Here is a 26,467-nt window from a genome sequence, read left to right as displayed (position 1 = left end):
AAATTAGAGCTGCAGTTTGAGACATCTTGTTTTATAAGAACACCGGACAAAACATAACTTTGCAAAAGAGGGAAAAAAAGCCTGCCAACTTGGAACAAAATCTTCAGGGATCTGTGGCCTGATAATGTTTTAACCGTGGATGCAGACTGACCTGATTTTTATCTGTTGCTCAACTGTTTATTCTGTGCAGCTCTGCATCTACTATCAGACACTTCCTCTGTCATTTTCTACTAGGATTTCTTGGGTGACAATTCACCATAATTCCTTTCCTCAATACTAAAGGAAAAAATGCTCCTCAGGTATTACATGATAGCAAGCAACTGCAATTATTAAGTGGTTATCTGTAATACAAATATCTGTATTTTTCCAAAGTCAATTGTACTTGTGTGTGTGTTGCTTCTCTGGATCATTTAGGAAAAAATGTGTAAGAAATTCAAAAACAGCTGCACTACATGAAAGTGGTGACAATACCACTACATAAGCTTAACAATTTTGCTGCACTAAAATAAAAAAAATAAATACATAAATGCAAGAAGACAAGAATAAGAACTATTATTTATTAACAGCAGATATAGTACACAATGTGCATTGATTAATACTGCTTTACATGTGCCTTCTCCCTTGATCAGTTCTACCAATATACATTAATTTACCCAAAATTAAACTATCAGGAAGAAAATATTTTATATCTGATGTACCCATTTCCTCTGTAAACAACTCTTGAGAAAAAATACATTAAAGGTATTTACAGCTATACAAATCTAATTCCCCAAATATTCTACAGGCAGTCTGGAAGATGGGACAAAAATGCATATATCATTAAATAAGTACAGTTCCTAGTACAGGACAATTACCATAAAACAAATTGCAAATCAATGCTTACAGTGTATTGATAATTTATCATTTTTACAAGCATTATTTAGAAACAAGGAACAAAGGAAATGGGAACAAACAGTAGTTAAGAGAGTGTGCAAAATATATTAAAAGCTAAAATGATATTCAACACATTAGCTGCTTTCTTCAAAAATTTTCTGGGGGAGGTGCACCTCTGAACTAATACCTTGAGCCAGATCACTGCAGTTATGATTCGAAATGAATTAATACTGATGATTTGTATGAAAGTCTGATTTCTCAAAAAAATCCCATATCACAATATAGTTAATACAAATAATTATAGGACATAACCACAGAAACCAGAAATAACTGTTTCATTCATATGCGGAAAAATATTCTGTGTATAAATAAAAGATGGCTTTTATACTTTGGTAAAAAAAAACTTTAAAAGAGCTTACTACTAAAGTTTAGAAAGCAGCAAAGGTACACCATCAAAATATTAAAATTTGTTTACGCAATGAGTGCACATCACTCTAAGAGAAGTACACCCATGGCATGATTTTACTGACAGATGTATTATTTATATTTTTTGGTGTGTAGTTTAGGTTGGTGTAGAACATGTCTCCCTGGTAAAACATAACAGTCTGTACAGTAAAAATCTGTCTAAGGATGGAAAATACAAATGAAATATGATATGTGACAATACCACTTACCCAACAGTGGTTTGCTTGGACATAAACACTATAAAAGTAGGAAGTCTTACTTAACCTTGCACAACTAACGTACTCTGCAAATGCAGAGGTAACTGCTCTGATAACTATATTACAATAGCAGCAATACATATCTCCTTTAGTCAACTGCAGCCAAGAAGACGGTGAGCAGCAATTCTCCAGTAAGTGCCTACAGGTCAAACATTATCTTGAAAACCAGAGTTAAAGAAAACATGCTCTACATCCTTGAGAGTTCAATCTGGCATATTATTTACTTCTTAGACTAAATCACTTAAGGGTAACCCATTCAATACTAGTCCTTATTGCTATAATAAAATAAAGACCCTTTATCTGTAAATGAAACAGCAATCACACATTTAAAAGTACAATTTTGTTAGTTCTCTAGGCGTGTGCTGTTTTTTTTTGTTTTTTTTTTAACTTGTAAGCATTTAGGATACCTCATGTGGTTTCCAGGCTTTAATGTACCCACTGGCATGGCACATAAAGCACCTACTGAGAATACTGCAGTTTTGCTAGTAATTCATTGAAGCATTATAGTAGTCTTCCTGCTTTGAGATTAACATTTCTTCTCTAATTAGCAATTTGTTTTTTATTCAGTTAAAGGGTAAACACTAACATACAAAACTGGGAGTGCCAATGAGCATCACAAGTAGGTAAAAAGCTAACATTCTGGGCCCTAGGTTACATGGTTGTAGACAACCATACCAAAAACAGATCAATTCCACACAGTCAAAAATAAGTAAAGATGAAAACTGTTTGCTTCCATGAGTCCAAAGAAAAGTTATTCACAATAGTTCTTGGCAGAAGTAAACACTTGCATACTCTCTTCTATACAAAATATGACATCCCACATGGGCTTACCTCACCCATAAAGTGAATGACTTAAGGAAATACTACATTAATGACATCCAGCCACCTGGCATTTCATGTAATGTAACATATGACCTTTCTGAATTCAGCAAGTGTCTTTGACCAAGTAACCTATTCCCAATGTTCTTTGCACACACTACTGCTGATTACAGAAATGCAAAAAGTGCATAGTGGAAACCATTTATAACTCAGTGCTGCATTAAAAGGTCTCATCATCATTACAGTTATTTGTCCAGTGCCCAAACACTTCACAAATATCGCAGTACGGGCGTTCAGCATTCCTGCTGCCATGAAATGATGAGTGAAGAGGAGACTCAGATGCTTGTGCTTGTGTTGGACAATCCTCAGTATCATGAAGGTCAAAACAGTCACATATATCACAAAAGACACGAGGTGCTGGCTTTTTCTTGGTTTTAGTACCAGAAGAACTGTAATAAAAAGACAAAATAGTTTATCATTTTTGTTATGTGCAGCTGAGATGAAATAGTACCTTTAAGGAATGTCTTTATATCTTACTTTTATTTCATGCTAACAGGTAAATACCACTGATCAAAGACTCCACTATACGAGCGACCCACTGAGAAAAGCACCACAGTACTAATACAAATTTCTCTCTCCCACTCCAGAGTTAGTTGTGCATTTCCAGTATATCAAGTTAAGAAACAGAAAAATTGCAGTTGTGTGATACACTCCCCATTTCAATAGATCTTTCAGAGAGACATCTGCAGCACTAAAACAAAATGGATTCTTGCCAACTGATATTAGTCTTTCTTGAACATCTTTTCTAGTAGCTGAACACCAGTCTGCCATTGAGTGGTTTCTCTCATACTGTTGATCCACAAGCCACTGATGGAGACACACAGTTATACAAAACTGACATTAAATCACACCACATGCATTTCTTCACCTGACAAATGTACTGGGTACTAATTTGCAGAATAATGTCAATGCCAATAACTAATTATGTCATCATCATAAACAAACTATGAAAGAGGCAAAGTGGTAAGGAAATGTGTATATTTTCAAGAATCTCTCTTCTGTGTAACATATATGCTCTTAAAGTATCAACTGAACTGTAAGAGGACTTCTCTTGAGAATATCTTACAGTGGAAAGAATAGTTGTGCAAAATCTTACCATAACCATAGATGTCCTTCTCTTCCATGTTGCAGTATTCAATGGTGTGGGATTTTCCGCCTCAGACGATCTGACGTCAGTTCCTTAAACAAAAGCTTTTGCCTAGCTGCTGTAGGTTCGTGGGACGTCACACATAGGGCCATAAACCAGGGACCTTAAATGGGACATCTGCAAGTACAGACCTCAGAACTTGACGCCCAGAGGAGTGGCCTGTCAGGAGAATCAGATGCCAACAAAAGGAACAAATGCCACTGTAAGGCTGCACAGATAAGCCTTCAGGAGTGGAAGCAGTGGCCAGAGGCCAGACCTTGCAGTAAGAGAAGTATAGGGGGTATGGAGGGTGTGAAGGAATACTGCAACATGGAAGAGAAGGACATCTATGGTTATGGTAAGATTTACAATATTCTATGTCCTTCTATTCTAATGTTGCATTATTCATTGGTGTGGGAGAGTATCACAGCTTAGGAAGAGTAATGGGAGGAGGTAGAGGACTCCAGGAATACTTGCAGGATTGCTCTAGCAAAGCCTGCCCTGGCCCTGGAGACTTGGTCTAATTTGTAGTATTTGGTGAAGGTGTGAACCGTAGACCACCAGGTAGCTGGTTCCAGGATGGAAGCTGTGTCCAGGCCTTTGAAAAAGGCCTTGGAGGTAGCCATGCCCCTGGTTGAATGAGCTCTTACACAATGAGGTAAGACTTTGCCATGGTGTGAATAACAGAAAAGGATAGATTTCCTGATCCAACAGGAAATGGTTTGTTTGAAGACTGCCTTGCCCAGAGCCTTGGGGTGAAAGGAGATGAAGAGTTGGTCAGACAAGCCACTGATGGAAACGCACAGTTATACAAAACTGACATTAAATCACACCACATGCATTTCTTCACCTGACAAATGTACTGGGTACTAATTTGCAGAATAATGTCAATGCCAGTAACTAATTATGTCATCATCATAGACAAACTATGAAAGAGGCAAAGTGGTAGGGGAAATGTGTATATTTTCAAGAATCCCTCTTCTGTGTAACATATATGCTCTTAAAGTATCAACTGAACTGTACCAGGACTTCTCTTGAGAATATCTTACAGTGGAAAGAATAGTTGTGCAAATCTTACCATAACCATAGATGTCCTTCTCTTCCATGTTGCAGTATTCAATGGTGTGGGATTTTCCGCCTCAGACAATCTGACGTTGGTTCCTTAAACAAAAGCTTTTGCCTAGCTGCTGTAGGTTCGTGGGACGTCACACATAGGGCCATAAACCAGGGACCTTAAATGGGACATCTGCAAGCACAGACCTCAGAACTTGAAGCCCAGAGGAGTGGCCTGTCAGGAGAACCAGATGCCAACAAAAGGAACAAATGCCACTGTAAGGCTGCACAGATAAGCCTTCAGGAGTGGAAGCAGTGGCCAGAGGCCAGACCTTGCAGTAAGAGAAGTATAGGGGGTATGGAGGGTGTGAAGGAATACTGCAACATGGAAGAGAAGGACATCTATGGTAAGATTTTACAATATTCTATGTCCTTCTATTCTAATGTTGCATTATTCATTGGTGTGGGAGAGTATCACAGCTTAGGAAGAGTAATGGGAGGAGGTAGAGGACTCCAGGAATACTTGCAGGATTGCTCTAGCAAAGCCTGCCCTGGCCCTGGAGACCTGGTCTAATTTGTAGTATTTGGTGAAGGTGTGAACCGTAGACCACCAGGTAGCTGGTTCCAGGATGGAAGCTGTGTCCAGGCCTTTGAAAAAGGCCTTGGAGGTAGCCATGCCCCTGGTTGAATGAGCTCTTACACAATGAGGTAAGACTTTGCCATGGTGTGAATAACAGAAAAGGATAGATTTCCTGATTCAACAGGAAATGGTTTGTTTGAAGACTGCCTTGCCCAGAGCCTTGGGGTAAAAGGAGATGAAGAGTTGGTCAGACTTTCTGAAGGACCTAGTCTTGTCTAAGCAGAATCTTAACTGTCTGTGTACATCCAGGGAATGAAGGATCCTCTCTGCATTGTTGGTTGGACTTGAGAAGAAGGCAGGTAATTGGATGGACTGGTTTAAGGATAGTTCATTTACCACTTTGAGCATAAAGGAAGGATTTGTGCATAAGGTAACTCTGTCATTATGGAAGGTAGGTAAGGAGGACCTGTAGTGCTGATGCTCTTCTAGTGGAAGAAATGGCCACTAAAAGAATGTTTTTCCAAGTGCACATTTGTAAGGTGGCAGAACTAGCCGGCTCAAAAGGAGGTAAAGTGAGTTTTTCTAACACAAAGTTGTGGTCCCAGGTTGGAGGGATGGGTTTTCTTGGTGGTCTAATATGTAGGACCCCTCTCAGGAAAAGTTTAATGTCCAGCCTGGAAAGCAGAAGTGGCTGTAAGGGTAAGCAGGCTGAAATGGCTGAAAGGTGGACTTTCACAGAGGAGTAAGCTAGTTCAGCCTTAATGAGATCACAAACATAGCTAAGGACTAGGGAGGGGTCGGCCTGCATTGGGTCCCTGTCCTTAAGATGACACCATTTAGAGAATCTTTCCCATTTAGATAGGTATGTCTTTCTAGCAGTTGGTTTCCTGGCCTCCCTCAGGATTGAAAGCACGTCCTCAGAGTAGAGCTGTCTGTAAGGGATTAGAAGTTGATCACCCAAAGAGTTAGGTTGAGCATTTGCAGCTGAGGGAGAATAAGAGATCCCTTTTGCTGAGATAGTAGGTCCACCTTGTGGGGTAACTTGTGGTGATTGCCCTTGGCTAAAAAGTGAAGAAGGGGGAACCAGTGTTGCCTTGGCCAGTACGGAGTCACCAGCAAGATTTTCAGTTGGTCCTTCTTGATTTTCAAAAGGACCTTTTGTATTAATGGGAAGGGGGGGAACACATAAAGGAACATCCCCTTCCAAAGAAGCTGAAGGCATTCACTCTCCAGGCTGATGGAGTGTGATCCCTGCTGCAGAATTTGCTTTGTTGTCTGTTCTGCGGGGAGGCAAACAGATCCACTTGAGGTGTGCCCCACTGGTGTACTATGTCTATAAAGGTTTCCCTGTTCAGCATCCATTCGTGAAGGTGAGAGGATGCTCTGCTGAGCAAGTCTGCTTGTTTGTTTTCCTGAGAGGGGATGTAAGAGGCCTGCAGGAAAAGATTGTGTTGGGTGGCTAGCTCCCAAATCTGTAGGGTTATCCGGCATAGGAGATATGCTTTTGTCCCTCCTTGTTTATTCAGGCACCACATGACTGTGGTGTTGTCTGTAAGAATGTGAAGGCCTGGTTGAAGGATGGGGAGAAAAAGGCCTGAAGAGCCAGCAAAACTGCAGTCATCTCCCCGACAATGATGTGTTGTTTTTGAAGGGCAGGGTTCCAAGGTTCTTGAACTCTGAAATCATTTAGAGTTGCCCCCACCCTAGGTCTGATGCATCTATGTGCATGGATTGTGTAGGGGGAGGAAGTTGTTGGGGAAAGCCTTGGTTGAGGAGGAATTGCTGGATCTACCACCTCAGTTCTGACTTTAAGCAGGGCAGAAAGGGGATTAGTTTGTCTAGGAAGTGTTGGTGCTGAGACCATACATTCTTTTGGTGCTGAGACCATACATTCTTTAAGTACCACTGCAATTTTCTCATGTGCATCCTGGCTGCCATGAGTCCCAGTACTTGTAAGGAACTGCCTTGCAGAAAGGTGGGATACCCCCAGAAGTTCTTGGAAGTGACTTGAGAGAGACTGTGGGAGGAAGGATCTCATCAAATCTGATCTGATCCTGCATCCCAGGAAAACTTTGTCCTGCTGGGGGTGCAGAGAGGATTTTGGAAGGTTTAGGGTGAACCCCAAGTTCAGTAGGATGGTCATGGTGAATTTTAGGTGACTAGAGCATGGTTTCTGATTCCGCTGGAAGGAGAATGTCGTCCAGATAAGGGTACATTTGGATACCCTTGATTCAGCAAAATGTAATGGCAGGAGCCAGGCATTTTGTGAACACTCTTGGAGCAGTAGATAAGCCAAACGGCAAGGCTGTAAATTGAAAATGTGAGGAAATGCCAGTAAATCTCAGGAATTTTCTGCGGGAGGGCATGATAGGAATGTGGAGATAAGCTTCCTTTAAGTCCAGAGTGAAGGCTGGAACTTTTAGGTAGGATAAGTCTAGTATGGGTCTCCAAGGACCATCCTATTTTGGGACTAGGAATAAACGAGAATAGAATCCTTTTCCTTCCTGGCCCACAGGGACAGGTTCTATAGTTCCTAGGGAGAGGAGCTCCTGCAGAATGAGAGGGAATAGGTGGAGCTGTTTTTTTTTTTTTTTGGTGGCAAGGGAATGATTTTTGGCTTTGGTTTTTCCCTCCAAGATAGAAAGCATCCTCTCTGAATGATGGAAAGCACCCATTGGTCTGAGGTGATGGTTTTCCAAAAGGGCAGGCAGTGGGGTAGGCGGGCACGCGGGCCACAAGGGGAGGTGGGTAAGGCAGTCACGCAGAAGAGGGGTGGTTTTGAGGGGGTTGGTTGTTAGTTGGTCTGGAGTAAGGCCGTCTCCTGGATCCTCTTCTGGGTCTGGAGGAGGAGGTTTGAGAAGTGGAAGGCATCCTCCTGACAAAGGAAGTTTTTGCAGCATAATTTGTTTAGAAGTAAGGGAAGGGGACACCAGTAAATGTTTAATGTCTTGCAGCTCTTAGCTTTCCTCTTGGAAGTTTTTGAAGAGCTCAGCTGAATTTTTGCCAAAAAGTAGGTTGTGGTCCAGTGGAGCATCCATAATTTTGGATTGAAATCCTCTGGAAGAGGCTGTAAGCATAGCCAGGAATATCTGCGTAGGGCAGATGCAGAAGCTGCAGACCTGGCCGAAGCTCCTGCTGCATCATAACTACACCTGATGTTGTGTCTAGCCCCTTGGGTGGCTAGGGACAGTTTTGCTGCAATGTCAGACTTAGTAGGACAGTCAGGTGTCGAGGCTAGCAGGGTAGAGGTCTGGGACACTTGGTCCAGAGTGTATTTAACCATGTTTGTTTGGTAATTAATGGCTCTGAAAGCCAGGGTGGAGGAAGTATACACTTTTTTTTGCTCAGTCTATCCATGGTTTTACTGTCCTTATCTCTGGGTACAAGAGAAGCAGAAGGTACCTGTCCAGATTGTCTGTCAGGAGCCACAGGAATGACAGCTGGGATCTACGTGGACATTTAACCAGGAATTTTTGGTCATCAAGCACATTATAAAACCTGTCTGGTCTTTTTGAGGCTGGGGACTATGAGTCTGGATTCTTACAGACAAAGGTAAATGCATCCAGGAAGGCTGGGAGCACAGGAGGTATAGCTGAAGGGGAGGGAGACTCAAGTTGCAGAAGTTCAAAATATCTCTTCTGGGTGTCAGACATCAGGGTAGTGTCCCACTTGAAGTACTCCTTCATTTTAGTTATAGTTTCCCCAAAAGTTAAATCTTCAGGAGGGGAGTCCCCTTCAATGGAGTCTTCATCTGGGGAATAGTAGTCAACAGGGGAAGCAATTTGAGATACATAAGAGACTGATTCCCCAAGAAGGAATCATATTGATATTACTGTTCTTCTCCCTCTTGTGTAGTTGGATGTTGTGGAGAACAGGCAGAGGCTGGGCGAGGGCTGAGCACAGGGATGATGGAAGGAGCAGGGCCTGTCGGCCTAAGGGCCATGAAGGCCTGCATAAGACAGTTTGTAAAAGACTGCCAATCTGGCTGTGCTTCAGATGGAGGAGAGATATGTTGTCTTCTGTCTTTTCTTGGAAGTTGTAGGCTTCGGGGACGGCCTAGAGATTTAAGCCTGGCCTGCAGTAGGAGAGGACTTGGTCGGTCATCCAACAAGAGTTTCCCCTCGATGTCGGTTTGGGCCAACGGCTGAACAGTCACTGTGGATGTGCTTTCCAAGGCTGCAGACAGAAATAACTTCCTCAAGGGGAACCATCAAAGCTTACGGAGAAGTTGGGTGTTCCTCAGCCTCTATAACAAAAGCTGGCAGGATGTCTGATAGTGGAGTGGCAGTAAGAATAGGCTGGAAACCTTGGCCTTCTTTCTGGGCAGTTCGGATTGGTCAACCAACTCAGGGTCCATTCTAAGGGCTAGGCTTTTCAGACGCTGGTCCTTGAGATACAAATGTAATGCTGCCAAATGACTGAGAAGCATCTTGGGCACAAAGGACCGACAAATGGAACACAACATATGGTCGTTTTCCCTACCTAGACAAAATATGTACCTATCGTGGGTATCTTTGTGCGGTATCTGACAGCCGCAGTTACATTTGTCTTTTTTAGCTGACATCAGCCAAGACACTACAGCAAACCAAGCACCAGCAAAGTTAATGGAAAACAAAAAAACCCAATAGGGTGCTTATCTTTTTGATGTAATTGTGAGTAGGAGCTGAACGATCAAAGTGACGTCGTCTGCGGCTGAAAAGTTCTAAGGTCTGTGTGTGCAGATGTCATATTTAAGGTCCCTGGTTTATGGCCCTACGTTTGACATCCCACGCACCTGCAGCAGCCAGGCAAAAGCTTTTGTATAAGGAGCCGACGTCAGATTGCCTGTGGCGGAAAATCCTACACCAATGAATACTGCAACATTGGAATAGAAGGACATTTATCCTTTCACTCTAATTCAGATATTTTTCTCTACAGTTGCCATGGCTAGAGTACATAAGCATGCACACACTGTGACAATGTGCTGCACCAGTGAGCATGCTTAGCTTCCAAGCCTGACAGTACCCCCAACCACTGCTAAAACACACTTCTTGCAAATTAAGAAAAAACTGAACATCTGACACATTATTACAACAGCGCGCGCACACACACACACACACACACACACACACACAGACACACAGTCTGTCAGGTCTGTCAGAAGACTTACAAAAGCACACTCATCATAGCAGCCACTGTAGGAGGAGGACATCTAAACACACAGACATGGTGGGAGGGTAAACAAGACTTGCAAGGCTATCCTGGCAGATCAATTAATACAGTAAGAATATATCTGTTACAACTGGGTCCTATCATCTTTCCATATTTAAATATAGAAAATGCTTTGGCTAGGCACTGTTTAGAAAATGAAGGCCATAGCTTTAAATTTAAATTTAAAGCGATTGACCAGTTAATCGAGGACCCTAGAAATAAAATATGAGACTTTAAAACTAGAAAGGAAAGAACTGGTCTGGCAGTTAAGAACAAACGCGAACCAGTTCCCAGGAATCAATGAAATGTCATCAATCAAATGCATTTTGAGGTTGAAAAATATGGAAAGATGATAGGACCCACCCAAGGTAAGGCCCTTAAAGTATAAATTTAACTTAAGAAGGACAAGCCTTGGTTGTAGGGATATATATACAATTATCTTAAGTTTCCAAACAGGAAACTTACTTATAAAATAGAATTAAGTAAGTAAGCTTTTATTTAAAGTGTTTTTTAGAGCTTTACTAGAATAGGCTAGTGATTTACAAAGCGACTTCAAAGGTGTAAATTCATCTAGGTAACCCGCTGTTATTAATGTCATTAATATTATTAAGTTGTTATTAATACTATTAAAATTGTTAGGAAGCGAATGTTTTTTAAAGAAAAGCTTAGATTTTTAAGGAAACACGAGAGGTGGTATAATGTTACTATAACAATTTAAAAAAAAAACATCTCCGATCAGGTGTATATAAGTTTTAATGCATTTGTATAGATTTTTTAATATGATTGTGTAACTCTTTAAAACTTTTAAGAAGTTTCGTAAAATCCCTTGGTAGACCGAAGCTCTAGCTTTAATGAAGAGCTGATTGTTTAATTACCTTATTGCACAATTAAAAGGAGGTTAAATACAAGGAACAGGTTCACTGCCTTGTTGTCTTCTGAAGAAGTTGCGTTTGATATAGCGACGAAAAGTGTATTGTATTACAGCGCTTAAAGAGATTTACTGGTTCGAATAAACTGGATTTTTTTATAAGTCGAGCCTCAAGAGTACTTTTATAAACTTGTTAATTACATCTGCAGAAACTTTTTTGGAGTAACCGCTTTGGAATCCAGGTCCTTTTCGCTAGTTTGTGGTTTTTCCTTTCTCTTACTGGGTTCATTATTTCTTCATTTAACCATCAGTCTGCATCCAAACACATGTCTCAGGCACTTCAGTCACTTCAAGTTTCCTCAACTTCTCTGCCTTCATTGCCCATGTCTCTGTACCTAGCAGCAGTACTGATAGGACTTCCAAGACGGCTGCACATTGAGTAACAGCTTAACATTAGCTCTCTGAAAACAAAAACTCACCAGAGAAGGCCAGCAGACTTTTGTGTTTATGGATAAATTTCAGTAACTGGCTAGTAAGTGTATTGCCTGGATGCCAGGAAAAAAAGAAATACAGAACACCTGGAAAAAAACAGCTACAAAAAGTGTGGAAGAAACACTGACTGGTGAAAGTTCTGCAGCTGTTCATCAAAAAGCAATGCAACCTCCAGACATGACTTCCAGTAACTTACAGGAAGATAAAAGACAACTGCACACAGACCTGGTTAAAAGAAATGAAACACTGATGGAATATATCAACACAAGCAACAAAAGGCTGGAAAAATGGAAGAAGCTTTAAACACGTATTCAGACAGGGTGATACAGCTGCAAAAATCAGAGCCTGAAATGCAGAAAAGGCTGGCTGAATATGACACAGCTCAGGAAGAGATTTTTCAAATAATAATAGAATTAAAGGACAGAGCACATAGGGAAAAACCTGAGATTGTCAGCTACATCAGTGAAGCTGGAAGGAACTGACTGCATTAACTTTATGACAGCACAAATAAACAGATGGACTGGTATTCCACAGTAGTTGTTGTTAGTTGAAAGGGCACATACTGTGTATTGCTCCAAACATGGCTAAGAGAGAACAACCTAAACATTTACTAGTAAAGATGCAATCCTATCAGCAGGAGGAGTTGATTTTGACAAAACTGTGGCAGAAGGACAAAAAACTAAAAGTAGGAGACTGGGTACAACAGAGTGTTTGTGGAGAATGACTACTCATTGTACACCAGGCAGAAGAAAAATAAATTAATTCTATTATTCAGGGAATATCGAAAAGCAGGTGTGAGAGTCAAACTGTTGAACCCCACTGTCTTTAAGGTATTCCACATGATCTAGGCTTGACTTGGTTTGAGAAACAATTATTTAAACGTATGGATATGAGGTTAACGCAATGGTAGCATTGATGGAAATTGTATCAAAGAACAATTTTTTACATTTTGAACGACAATTGTATAGACACATTACTGCAGCAGCAATGGGGGCAGCGTATATCCCCATGTTTGCTAACTATATTATGGCTGAATGGGAGGATCAGAACATATTTGGTGGTCATTATGAACAATGTTGGTTGATGTATACTCATTTCTGGATGATATGTTTATACTGTGGAAAGATTCTAAGGAGAAGTTGGAAGAATTTGAAATTTGCATTAGCAATACTGCCACCTTCTTAAAATTTACATCTACCTATGATGAAAAGAAAATCTCTTTTTTAGATGTGGAGATAAAAAAGTGATTATGAAAATAATAAATCTACTTCTACCATTTTTCGTAAACTTACAGTTTTCTAACACACTTATCTCCATTTTTCAAGCTAGCATCCATTATATCAAAAGAAATCTGTTATGACGGCCAGTTTGTGCATTTAGCTAGAATGATATTGGATTTTGATACTTTTATTAGTGAATGTAACACAGTAAAGAATATGCTTTTAAGAAGGGGATATCCCCTGGATTTTGTATTAGCTATCAGGGATGAAGTCCTGACAAAAAGACAGTTGGAGGTAAATCTTCCCCTGTTATCATATGACCACCTTAAAGTTTCTAGTTCTATATTTAACACACATAGAGAAGCTTCATTTGATCAAAACAGGAACAGTTTTATTTTTACTTATACAATGGACAGTAAAGCTACAGTGGGGTTCTTAGTTAGAAACTGGAATTTACTTTTCTCTGATACCAAGTTGTTAAATATTATAGGGGACAAACCCTTGGTTGTTTATAGAAGGGATAGATCATTCAAACAATATTTAGAAAATAAAAATGATGTGCAATGTCATTCTAGTAAGAAAAATGGAATGATGAAGTGTGGTTTTTGTTCCCAATGTCCTTAAATTATATGTACGAACAGTTTTAAGATAAGAGGGAAAAACTATAAGGTTAAGGGACATTTTAATTATAATTCTCGAAATGTAGTTTATTTATGTCAGTGTTTGGCTTGCCCTGCATATTATATAGGTAACACCTCCAGAGTTTTTAAGCATAGAGTATATAAACATTTGTTGGATATTGAAAATAAAAAAAAATTACAAATACCTTGCATAATCATTTGGTGGACTTAGGCACACACAGTTTTGGCTTTCTTATTATAGAAGAAATTAAAAAGGGCACACAGGGATGGATCACTGATGAACATTTAGAAGCCCGTGAGTTGATGCAGCAGCTAAAACTTAATGCCACAAGTTATCCAGGTTTAAATGGTTCATGCTCTATAAATTCTATTTTAAAATGAAGACATTAACTTTTGTTAATTAAGTTTTTTATGGAATGCTTTTTACTGGTTGTTTTTAGTTGTGTTGCTGGTAATTCAGTATTGAAATTGTTTTTAATGACGTTTTAATTAGTTCCGAGAAAGCCCAGAAAAACAGTAGGAACAAAAGAGCTTAACTGGTTTTAATAAAGTAGTTTGTGGTGTGAGTTGGTGTCGATTTTTTCTATTTTTTCAATCCTGTGGAAATATTGATGAGACTTCCAAGATGAATGCACATTGACTAACAGCTTAACATTAGCTCTCTCAGTGTGAAAACAAAAACTCAACAGAGAAGTCCAGCAGACTTTTGTGTTTCTGGGTAAATTTCAGTAAGTAGCTAGTAAGTGCACTGCCTGGATGTCAGGAGAAAAAAATACAGAGCACCTGAAAAAAAAATCAGCTACAAAAAGTGAGGAAGAAACACTGACTGTTGAAAGTTCTACAGCTTTCCAGCAAAAAGCAATGCAACATCCAGAAATGATTTCCAGTAACCTACAGGAAGACAAAAGACAACTGCACACAGACCTGGTTAAAAGAAATGAAACACTGATGGAGTATATCAACACAAACAAAAGGTTGGAAAAAATGGAAGATGCTTTAAACACATATTCAGACGAGGTGATACAGCTGCAAAAATCAGAGCCTGAAATGCAGAAAAGGCTGGCTAAATAAATAATAGAATTAGAAGGCAGATCACATGGGGATAACCTGAGAATTTCAGCTATATCAGAGAAGTTGGAAGGGACAGACTGCATTAATTTTATGACAGCACAAATAAACAACTGGACTGGTATTCCACAGTAGGAGTTGTTAGTTGAAAGGGCACATAGTGTGTATTGCTCCAAACCTGGCTAAGAGAAAACAACCTAGACTTTTAATAGTAAAGATGCAATCCTACCAGTAGGAGTTGATTTTGATAAAATTGTGGCAGAAGGACAAAAACATAAAAGTAAGAGACAGCAGAGTGTTTGTGGAGAATGACTACTCATTGTACAACAGGCAGAAGAAGAGAAAATTAATTCCACTATTCAAGACATGTCAAGACACAGGTGTGAGATTCAAACTGCTGTACCCAATTGTCTTTAAGGTATTCTTCCCTGGAGGGACAAAATCATTTTTTGATGAAGTACATGCTAAGGGAGAAATACAAAAGTTTGCCCAACAAAAAGTGAGCTGTGAAACAGGAGATTCTGCTTCTTGTTCTTCTAATAATAAAGATCAGAAAGAGACTGTACCTGTCAAACTTTTTCCACTGTTTCAATGGAATATCTTGGAGAGAAGGAAGGGAGCATGATTGCTGACTAGAAGAATCAAGAGTACATTGGAAAAGCAAAGACAGGATTTGGGAGATGGAGTTGAACAGTAATAAAACTAGTAATTTAATGTGGGATTACAATGCAATAATTATATTTGTGAAACAGAACAAGAAAATCTGGAAATACTTGGCTATCAGAATTTGTGTACTTCTGGGGGACTCTAAAGTATATGCCCTACTTCATGTAATTAATGTTAGAAAAATGCTTTGGGGAGGGGAAGAGAGGGGAGAAAGTTAACTGTAAGTAAAGAAAAAAAAAAAAGAAGTTACATACTTACCATAACGTTCCATGTATGTTGTCCATCTTGCCCTTTATTCTCACTGATGGGTCAAATCAGATCCATCTGATTCGTCTCAGCCATTTTCCAAGCCTGAGCAAAGCTTGTGGGCTGCCTCCTTTACGCTTCCTCAGATCTTGTTTGCCCCAGCAGTCTCCCTCAAAAAATACACAAAACAATGAATTCTGGCTATATGGCCCTGTAGTATCCAATTTGTGTTACTCAGTTTCCCAGGAGTACAGGCAGGGGGTATGGAGGGATGGCTGCGAGAATAAAGGGCGAGATGGGCAAAACACCTGGACCGTTATGATAAGTACATAACTTCTTTATGTGATGTCGTCAATCTCACCTTTATTCTCACTGATGGGACCTCTTCCCAAGCAAGCTGACTCTTGGGTGGCTCATGGGAGAATATTCCTCAGAACCATAGAACCAAAACAGGCTCTACTCCTAGAGGCCAAATCCACTTTGTAATGAGTAATAAAGGTATGAGGTTTTGCCCAAGTTGCTGCAGCACAGATGTTATCCAATGGTAATCTATCTTGGAAAGCTGCATACGTGGCTACAGACCTTGTGGAATGAGCTTTAACAATATTTGGAAGTGTTCTATTTTTTGAATTATAAATGTAAGATAGACATAGTGTAAGCCATTTAAATAAAGTAACTTTTGTGACTAGTTGACCTTTTTTAATATCAGAATAAGATGAAGAGCTGATCTGATTTTCTAATTTCAAAGGCTCTATGTAAGTAGAAACATAATTGTCTATGCACATCTAGGAGATGCAGTGAATTTTCTCCTTTATTTTTGAAAGTTACGGAAGAAAACTGGCAGCTCTATAGATTGGTTGAGGTTACTTTCCGACACAACCTTTGGTAGAAATGAGGGGTTAATGCATAAAGAAACTCTGTCCTTATGAAAAATTAGGTATGGGGGCTTGGCTGACAAAGCTTGTAATTCAGAAACTCTTCTGGCTGAAGTAATAGCCACTAAAAAGAGTGCTTTCCAGTCACATGTCACTGATGGTTTGGGGGGGGGGGGCAGATGATGATAGACAAAATGAAATACAGATCCCGGGGGGGGGGGGGGTGACATTATTCTAGAACCATTTTCTCCTGTATGAAAATTGGAAATTACAGCTAACTGGACTCTAATAGTGGCTGTAGCAGCTCCTTCACTGAAAAGTGTTGCCAAAACTTCTAGAATAGGATGCATGGGTGCAGAAAAAGGGTCCGTCTGGTTAATGTTGGCCCAAGTAACAAATCTCTGCCATTTACTCCTTTTTGTACAGTTTCCGTGTGGACATTTTATGGGAAGATACGATATGTTGGACTGAAAAGGAAACCTGGCGATCAGGGGAAATGCAGCAGTCAAGCTGTTAGTTTGAGACTGTCCAGGTTGGGATGAACTATCCGGTTAGTCAGAAGGTCTGGAGCGAGGTCTAAAATTCATGGCTCATCCTGAAGATGAGGCTGAAGAAAGGGGAACCAGATTTGACGAGGTAAATAGGGGGCAATCAGGATTACTGTTCTCTGCAACTAACTTGCTTTCTGCAAAACCTTGGGAATTAGAGGGACAGGAGGAAAGTCAAAGAATTCCCGGAGGCCAATCGTGAACAAGTGCATCCCTTGGTGACTCCCCTGTGGGAGGGATCAAGGCAAAGTAGTCACTGCATTTGGCACTGGTGGGTGATGCAAAGAGATCGCAGCAAGGCTGGTCCCACTTCTAGAAGAGCTCTTCTGTAACTTTCTGACTGATGGACCACTCGTGTGGCCATAGTAAGGCCCTGCTCAATTTGTCTTCAATCATGATGGATTTCCCCAGGATGTGCTTTGTTATCAGAAAGTGGTTGGAAGCTGCTGCCATTGCCAGACCCTCAGAGCTTATCAACAAAGGGGGTAAGAACTGGTTCCCCCCTCTTTGTTTATGTACCAGACTACAGACATGTTGTCTGACTGGATTGCTATCGTTCCTGGAAGGAGATCGTCTTGAAATGCTTGCAACAATAAAAGCACCACCCTCATCTCTAGGATGTTTACGTGCAAGTGAACCTCGTGTTCCTGCCAAATGCCTTGGAATGTCTTCCCTAAATAATGCTCCCCCCCCATCTGTGAAGCATCCATTGTCACTGTGACCTGGAGTTGAGGGGGGATGAAGTGACGGCCTTGAAATAGTAATGGAGAGTAAATCCACCATTGGAGATCCTTTTTGCAAGTGTTGGTTATCATAATTGTGTGAGACACTGGAAAATCCAAGATTGACCATTATGCGGAAAGCAACCAATAAAGTATTCTCATATGAAGAAGTGCTAGGAAAATGAGTATGACTGATGCATCCATTTCCCCCAGTACCTGAAGAACCCGTTTTGCAGAGACTCGTGTCTTCCTGATTAACAGACTTACATAATGGTGGAGATTGTCTACTCTGTCTTGTGGGAGTCTTGCTAGTAGTATAGTCGTGTTTATCTCTCTTACTATGAAGACTAAGCTTTGACATGGCTCTAGAAAAGATTTTTTGTAGTTTACGGTAATACCTAGGGATATAACATAGTTGAAGGGTGTAGTTCCTGGCTTGGTCGGGGTGTTTATGAGCCATCTGTCCAGGTAGGGAAATGTGGAATCCTCTGCATCTCAGGTGAGCTGCCATTACTGCCATGCACTTGGTGAACACTCTGGGGACTGTAGTGAGACCAAAGGGCAGAGCTTGAAACTGAAAGTGACTGGCTTCTACCCAGAAATACAAGAACCTCCTGGATTGCCTTCTCATTTGAATGTGGTAGTACACATCCTGAAGATTTACACAGCACATCCAACTGTCTTTTTCCAGGAATGGAAGTATTGACTGCAGTGTCACCATCCAGAACTTGATCTTTTTTTACAGACATGTTTAGATTGCTGAGGTCCAAAATGGGTCTCCAGTCCCCTGTTTTGTTTGGAATTAAAAAGAATCTTGAGTAAGTTCTGGATCCTCTCTGGTCTGTGGGGACTTCTTGGATGACTCTTTCTTAGCAACTTTTGCATTTCTAATGTTGCTTGTTCCTTTTGACTGGGAGGAATGTCTGGAACTGCCTTGTTTACAGGAGCAGTTTAGGAGAAGGGAATGATATATCCTCTGGACATTATGTCCTGCACCCATCTGTCAATGGTTATCTTTTGCCAGGTTTCATGGTGAACTGACAATCGACCCCCTACTTCCTCCAGAGGCTGCGAGGGTGGCGTATTCCATTGTTCCCCCCTCTGCCTCTAGGGAAGCTTTCACCTTATGTGTCTGGGAAACACCTCTGAGATTTTCTGAACCACATCTTCCCACTATCTCTCTGACCTCTGGGTCTAGTAGGTCTGGAAAAACATACTCTACTCTAATGACAGAAAAGGTCTTACCTTCTTGTTCACACCTGGTGAGTGTTTCCTTTACTTTAGGCCTAAAAAGTGAAGAGCTGTCACAAGGGGTGTTAAAGGAAGACTTGAAGGGCTCTGCAAAATTGCAAAGGCACATCCAGGCCTGCCTCCTGAGAGGTGCCTGAACCCACTGCCCTACTCATTCCATCTGTTACATGAGCCTCATGGACAAGTTAATGACTGAATTTAGGGTGGTGAGCTGAGCACTGATTTTATTTGCTGCTGCATCAGCTACCGCTACAGCTCCTTGGAGTGAGTCTGACAGCTCTTTTAACAAGACCCTCTGCAATCTAGTGAAGTGGGTAAGATAATTAAGTGACAGTAAGGCAAAGGTCACTGATGAAAAGATGCATGTCCTGGAATCCTTATTCGGAGGATGGATAGAGGAACTGGTCTTGGAAAGCTCCTTTTCAGTGGCAGCTGCCACGACCATGGCATCAACTACTATACCTTTTGTCAAAAAGTTCTTGTCCTTAGGGGGTGTAATATATTTATTTGGCCTGTTAAGAGTAGGCTCTCTGGTGTCTGGGGTCTCCCAAGCCTTCTATAAGATTAACTAAATAAGCTCATCGGAAGGAGAGGTTACCCAAGAGGTTGAAGGGTGAGACCCAAAGGCCTTCAGGTAAACAGACTCCTCAAGGAAGTGGACTGCCAGTCACCTCCCTGCTTTAAGATTTCCAGGATGTCTCCAAAAGGGACATCTTCAAGAGGTGACCGTGGGGACCCTTCTGCTTCATCAAGGTCAGTAATAGAAGTGATGGACTCCTCTGGGGAATCTAGATGCTTCCTCTTCCATGTCCTCTTCCAAAGGACCTCTCAGTGGGATATTCTGTGGAGGTTTCAGAAGAGGGGTGAGTCCTCTGCTGGACATCGAGGCCTAGGGTCTCTGTGGACCTGAGGAGAGGGTAGGTGAGAAGGCAAAGACACCTGGACAAGACTGGGAGGAAGATCTGAGAGAGATTGTGTCTCAGAGTGAGAGGTAGTCAGAACTCTCCTCATAACTTCAAAGGCAGTCCACCCCTGCGCCAAAGAACTTCCTGGATTTGACAAATGAGCTGTAAGAGCCGATAGAACATCCGGACCAGAAGAAAAAAGCTATGAAGCAGAGGTAGGAGCTGAACTAACCCATGCAGATGCCCCCAGAGACAGGGTCGGATCTGGGGAGATCCGAATCGGCTCCACGGACCCGACTGGAGAGTGTGGCTCCCAGAGGTCTCCTGCTCCAACTGGCCGGAAACACTCAGGGCAGATACCTGATCTGAGAAATCAATGGGTCCCGGACCCGATACAGACACAAGCTGGATGTCGAAATCTTCCAGCTCTGAAGCTGAAGGATGGATCGGAGGAGGAGCAGGGGCCGAGGGAGAAGGTTGTGTCTGATCTGATTCCTTTGTGTTCAGATCCAACAATAATTTGGCTAAAGCCAGTGTCTCTAACAGTCTCTCCACCACCCTATCCACATCTTCATCAGACTCCTGGTAGACCAGTTAGAAAGGGTAGGTGACCTTGATCTTGCTAGAAAAGGTGATGGGAGCGAAGAGTGGACTGGTTCCAGTGAAGGTGATCGGCTCCTACATCTAAACTCCAAGTATAAGGTCAACATCGGAGCCAAGGATTCTTGTTGCTCCAAAGAAGCCTCCAGTATTTCCTTTGGAGCCGACAACTTGGGAGCCTTCTGCTTTAGCTCTGAAGAGGATATCTGTTCTGAAGAAGCTCGTTTTTGTGGCTTATCCAATTTGTCAGATTTTGCTAATGCTAAGGAAGATGATTCCAGAGATATACCCTCAGAAAAAGGGGTCTTAATTAGACCTTTTAGAATAAGTTTATACTTATGCTCCATCAATGCCCTCTGGTTAAATCATGGCAGATGAAGCACAATTCCTGTAAATGAAGAGGCCCAAAGCAATACACACAAGGTGTGCGAATCACTAAGAGCATCTTTTTTTCCACATTTCTCACATTTTTTGAAGCCCAGAGGCTTCTCTTCTTGCTTTTGAGACATACATGGATACTCGAAAAATAACAAAAGAGGAACAGAACACATGCATACAAAAACACTTAGAACAGTCCTCTAACTCAAATGGACCGAAAAATTAAAAGGAAAGAGAGAGATTTTTTTTTTTCAATGATAGAAAGGGTGGGTAAAGAGAAAGACTGTCCTCTAATTTAAAAGAATGTTAATTAGACGTCCTCTAACTTAAACGGACACTAACAACTAAGTAAACGGAGAAAGAGACTCAAAAATTAGAAGTTATGTACCTACCATAACATTCCATGTTAGTTGTCTTCTTCTCGTCTTCTTTCTTGCTGGATGGGTTCGGAGCCAATCCTCAGCTCCGACTCGGCCACTCTAAAAGCTCGAGAGCTAGTTCCACCGGCTCGAGGCTCCCCTATATCCCACAATGCTAGGCGGTAACTCCTCAGATCTCGTTTGAAAGCTAGGGCCAGCAATAAAATTCCATAAGGAACAAAGAAAAACTCTTCTAGGTCTGTCCTGTCTAGGGGGAAGGAGGGTGGGACGCAAGAAAGAAGGCGAGAAGAAGACAACTAACATGGAACGTTATGGTAGGTACATAACTTCTAAATGTTAAGTTGTCAATCTCGCCTTCATTCTTGCTGGATGGGACCGCGTCCCTAGCACCTTGTCCCGGGTGGCCTATCGGAACAGACTCTTGAGTACAGTGGAACCAAAGTTGGCTCGGTCTCTAGAGGCCAAGTCCAACTTATAATGAGAAATGAAGGTATGGGGAGAAGCCCAAGTAGCTGCAGATCAAATCGAATCAATAGGCAGCCTATCTTGGAAAGCTATGGAAGTGGCTAAAGCTCTAGTTGAATGAGCCCTGGGTTTGGATGGCAACCGTTGATGTCTTATTTCATACACTAGGGTAATCAACGAAGTAAGCCATCCAGAGAGAGAGAGACTTTAGAAACTGGAAGGCCCATTCTACCTTCTGCATAAGAAACAAACAGTTGGTCAGATTTCCTGAATTGTTTGGTCCTGTCTAAATAGTACCTAAGTTGGCGATGAATATCTAAACAGTGTAACTTTTGTTCTGACCTATTAGAATAATTTGGGAAGAAAACAGGAAGCTCAATGGTTTGATTCAAATTTGCCAATGAAGCTACTTTGGGCAAAAAGGACGGGTTAGTACGCAAGGACACCCTGTCTTTATGAAATACCAGATAAGGGGGTCGACTACACAGAGCATGGAGTTCGGAGACTCTTCTAGCTGAGGTGATAGCTACTAAAAAGAGCGTCTTCCAAGAAAGTAACTTTATAGAACATGAAGCCGCAGGTTCAAAGGGGGGAAGAATTAAGGATGCCAGAACTAAGTTGAGATCCCATTGAGGAGGAGGATCTCTGATGGGTGATTTGAGGAGAAAAACTCCCTTTAAAAAAAGCCTTGCAGAGTTTGTGAGACATAATGGAGGACTCTGAGACTCCAACATGAAAGTTCAATATTGCAGCCAATTGAACTCTAATGGTAGATGGGGACGAACCTGAGTGGAAAAGTTTGGCTAGAAAGTCTAGAACTGTTTGAATAGAAGCAATGAAAGGATCTATATTCTTTGACTGCGCCCAATAGGAAAAACGTTTCCACTTGCTATGATAAATCTTCCGAGTGGAAGACTTATGAGAGGCTATCAAGATATCTCTAACTGAGTGAGATATCAAAGGAAGCCTGGATAAAGTCGGAATTGGAGGAACCACGCTGTGAGGTTCAGAGAGGGAAGGGAGTGGTGCAACTGACCCAACTGATGGGTCAAGAGGTCTGGAACTGGGTCCAGATGCCAAGGTTGTTCCAACAGATAACGGTGGAGAAAAGGGAACCAAACCTGTCGAGGCCAGTAAGGGGCAATGACGATCATGGAAGCTTCCTGAGCGATGGCTTTCTGTATCAGCTGGGATATCAGTGGGAAGGGAGGAAAGGCATACAGAAGTCCCCGGGGCCAAACGTGTACTAGAGCGTCTCTGCTGGGGTGGCCTGGTTGGGGAAAGAGGGTGAAAAAATCGTCGCACTTGCTGTTTTGGGGAGTAGCGAAAAGGTCGCAGCAAGGCTTGCCTCACTTTCGAAAACCTTTCTCCAACACTGAATTGTTCAGGGACCACTCGTGAGGCATGAGAATAGCTCTGCTCAATTTGTCTGCAATCACATTGGACTTGACCGGGGATGTGCGTTGCTAACAGAAATCGCTGAGAAGAAATCGCCCGTTGCCACAGTCTGAGTGCCTCTCGACATAGGGGGTAAGATCTGGTTCCGCCTTGTTTGTTGATGTACCACACTACAGACATGTTGTCTGTTTGAATTGCTATAGTTCCCTTGGGAAGAGAGTCTTGTAGGGCTTGCAATGCTAGAAGCACTGCTCTCATCTCTAGGACGTTTATGTGCAAGTGGCACTCGAACGGTTGCCACATGCCCTGGACTGTCCTGCCCTGGAAATGTCCCCCCCCCCCACCCGATCAGGGAGGCGTCCGTTGTCACTGTAGCAACCGGAGGGGGAGGGACGAAAGGTCTCCCTAGGAGGAGCTGAGGAGATGTGATCCACCAAGAGAGATGATTCTTGCATGATTGAGTTATCCGAATAGGATGGGACATTGGAAGACTTTGGTAAGACCATTGTGTGAAGAGCATCCATTGTAAAATCCTCATATGGAAGCGACCTAATGGTAGGAGAGGGATGGCCACCGCCATAATCCCTAAGACTTTCAGGATCAGTCTGGCTTTGACTTTGTTGCTCTGCAAGAGAAGAAAGACCTGTTTGTGTATGTCTGCTATCCTCTGCTCTGTGAGTCTGGCTGACATCTTGACTGTGTCTAGATTTGCGCCTATGAAGGTAATAACATGACAAGACAGACTTTTCGTAGTTTATTGAAATGCCTACCGCCTGACATGTGTGAAAAGTGTAGTCTCTGGCGAGAAGTAAAAGATGCTTGGTGGGGGCTGTAAGGAGCCAGTCGTCTAAATAAGGAAACACCTAGAATCCTTGTCGTCTCAGATGAGAGGCTACCACTGCCATGCATTTGGTAAACACTCGGGGGGCTGTAGTGAGACCAAAGGGCAGGGCTCTGAATTGGAAATGACTGGTTCCCAGCCTGAAGCGGAGAAACCTCCTGGAGCGTCGACTCATCTTGATGTGATAGTACGCATCCTGGAGATCTATCAAGCACATCCAGTTGTCCCGCCCCAAAAGGGGAAGAATGGACTGCAGCGTGACCATCCGGAACTTTGTTTTCTTGACAAACTTGTTCAAGTTGCTGAGATCCAAAATGGGTCTCCAGTCCCCTGTTTTCTTTGGAACCAAAAAGAATTTGGAGTAGATTCCGGATCCTACTTGGTCTGCTGGAACTGGTTGAATGGGTCTTTTTGCGAGCAGCTTTGACTGGGTGGAACGTCTGGAAGGGATTTTTTGCATTGCTTCGGAATGAAAAGGAAAGAGATTCTGTAGCCTTCAGAAATGATAGACTGTACCCACTTGTCTTGAGTTAGGGATAGCCAGGCTTTTGGGTACAGTGACAACCTTCCCCCGACTGCCTCCGAAGGTGGACAGTCGGGCAACACCTCAGGGATGCTGAAAGGGCTTGTCAGAGAAGGATTCTCGACTGCCCTGATTCTGCGGGCCCCCTCTGCCTCTGGGACGGCGTCTACCATTGTTGTTCCCCCCTCTGCCTCTAGAGGGGAATCGACTCTGTGCGTCAGGCAAGTCTCCTTGAGATTGTTTGCGGAACTACACTTTCCCCCCTTCTGACCTTTGGAGTAAGGTCTAGAAGGAGTAGAAAAACGGACTCCGACGGCAGAAAGAGTCTTGCCATCAGTCTCGCACCTAGTCAGGGTTTCCTTCACTTGAGGACCAAAGAGGGATGATCCATCAAAGGGGGAATTAGTGAAGGACGCCTTAAAAGGGTCCGCAAAGTTACAAAGCCGCATCCAGGCGTGCCTACGCAAGGCTACACCTGTACCTGCCGCTCTACTTGCTCCATCCACCGCATATGAAAGGAGGCGCATGGAAGAGTTGGTTATAGAATTAAGGGTAGCCAGCTGAGAGTTCATCCTATCCTGAAAACCCGCAGCTGTTGGGTCCTTCAACATTTCACTCGCTTCCTTGAGTAAATCCCTCTGAAGTTGAGTAAAATGACACAGGTAATTCAGCAGTCTCATAGTAAAGGTCGCTGACGAGAACATCCGCTTCCCCTACCTGTCCATCGACCTAGACTCCTTGTTAGGATGAACAGGCACCGAAGGATCAGCTAATTCCTTCTTGACAGCCGCAGCCACCACCATAGCATCAACAGAGACGCCTTTGGTCAGAAATTCTTTATCCTTGGGGGCCGTGATGAACTTTGATGGTCTCCTGGGGGTGGGTTCCACTGAGTCAGGAGCCGCCCAAGACTTCTTTGCCACCACTTGCATAAGGGGGTCAAAGGGAGGGGACACTCAGGAGGTGGAAGGGCGAGAGCCAAACGCCTCAAGATACACTGATTCATCCTCTGAAGGGTTGAGGGCTGGCCAATTCCCCCTCTGTTTTAAGATTTCAAGGATGTCTGCAAAGGAGACAGCTTCAGAGGGGGAACGAGGGGAACCTTCAGAATCCTCTAAATCAGTGTCAGAGGTGACAGACTCAGGGGAGTCAATGTGCTTCCTCTTGCACTGCCTCTTCCTAGGGGGATCTCCTACAGGGTCAGGAGAGGCCTCGGAAGAGGAGGAGATCCCCACAGGGGAAACTTGAGGAGCTGGCTCTCTATGGTCGTGGATGAGAGAGTGAGTCGAAATCACCGGAGGCACCATAGGGGGATGGGCAGAAAGAACCAACTGTGGAGTTGAACCTGGTTCTAACACGCTCCTCATGACCTCGAAGGCACCCCTGTCAGGCAGAGCCGGAGGTCTCCGTTCCGAAAAACTGGAAACCTCCCCCGGCACAGACAGTGATGGCTCAGAGGCCGATGTCGGAGCCGAACTCACCAGCGCCGAAGCACCGAGAGGGAGAGCGGGGTCGGACAAGGGTCCGATGCCACTCGCCCCCTTGGAGCCGACGAGGGAAGTCCGGCGCCGAGATTCTTCCAAGGAAGACATCGGAGCAGACGACGGAACCGAAGACAAAGGTATCGGTTCCGACGCCACCACAGTCTCGGGTCCGAGCCGCCCTGGCTCCGAACTCAAAAGAGGCAGAGCAGGAATATTTTGAGTGATAGGAGTAGGTCTCAACTGTTGAGTCGGACTTTGAAGCATCTGGGCTAATGCCTTGGACTTAAGAAGTCGACTCACTACTCTCTGAAGGTCATGGTCCGATAACCTGGAAGACCTAGAAGAGTGGGATATATGGCTCCATTCAGACAGCAAGGGTGATGCTGGAGCCGAATGAACGGAGCCAATAGATGGAGATTGGGACCTTTTTCTAGATGTCGGTTCCAACAAAATAATCGGAGCCGACAGAGTAA

At 42.8% G+C, this 26,467-nt stretch overlaps 1 protein-coding gene across 5 annotated transcripts in view; it reads right to left on the bottom strand.

Annotated features, from left to right (window-relative positions):
- Positions 1 to 543: 543 nt before the first annotated feature.
- The window catches only part of CLIP1 (CAP-Gly domain containing linker protein 1), a 4,646,656-nt gene continuing 4,620,732 nt past the window's right edge, over positions 544 to 26,467 (bottom strand). For all 5 annotated transcript variants that reach the window (XM_044068589.1, XM_044068590.1, XM_044068592.1 and 2 more), the window contains one exon: positions 544 to 2,863. In XM_044068589.1, coding sequence (XP_043924524.1) covers positions 2,635 to 2,863 — 229 coding nt within the window. In that variant the 3' untranslated portion in view covers positions 544 to 2,634. The remainder of the gene's footprint in view (positions 2,864 to 26,467) is intronic.

The sequence above is a fragment of the Protopterus annectens genome, chromosome 4.part0, assembly GCF_019279795.1.
Source record: "Protopterus annectens isolate FY-2018-M chromosome 4.part0, PAN1.0, whole genome shotgun sequence".
Classification (NCBI taxonomy): Eukaryota; Metazoa; Chordata; order Ceratodontiformes; family Protopteridae; genus Protopterus; species Protopterus annectens.
Note: the sequence above shows the minus strand (reverse complement) of the source record. Positions and strands in the feature narration are given on the sequence as shown.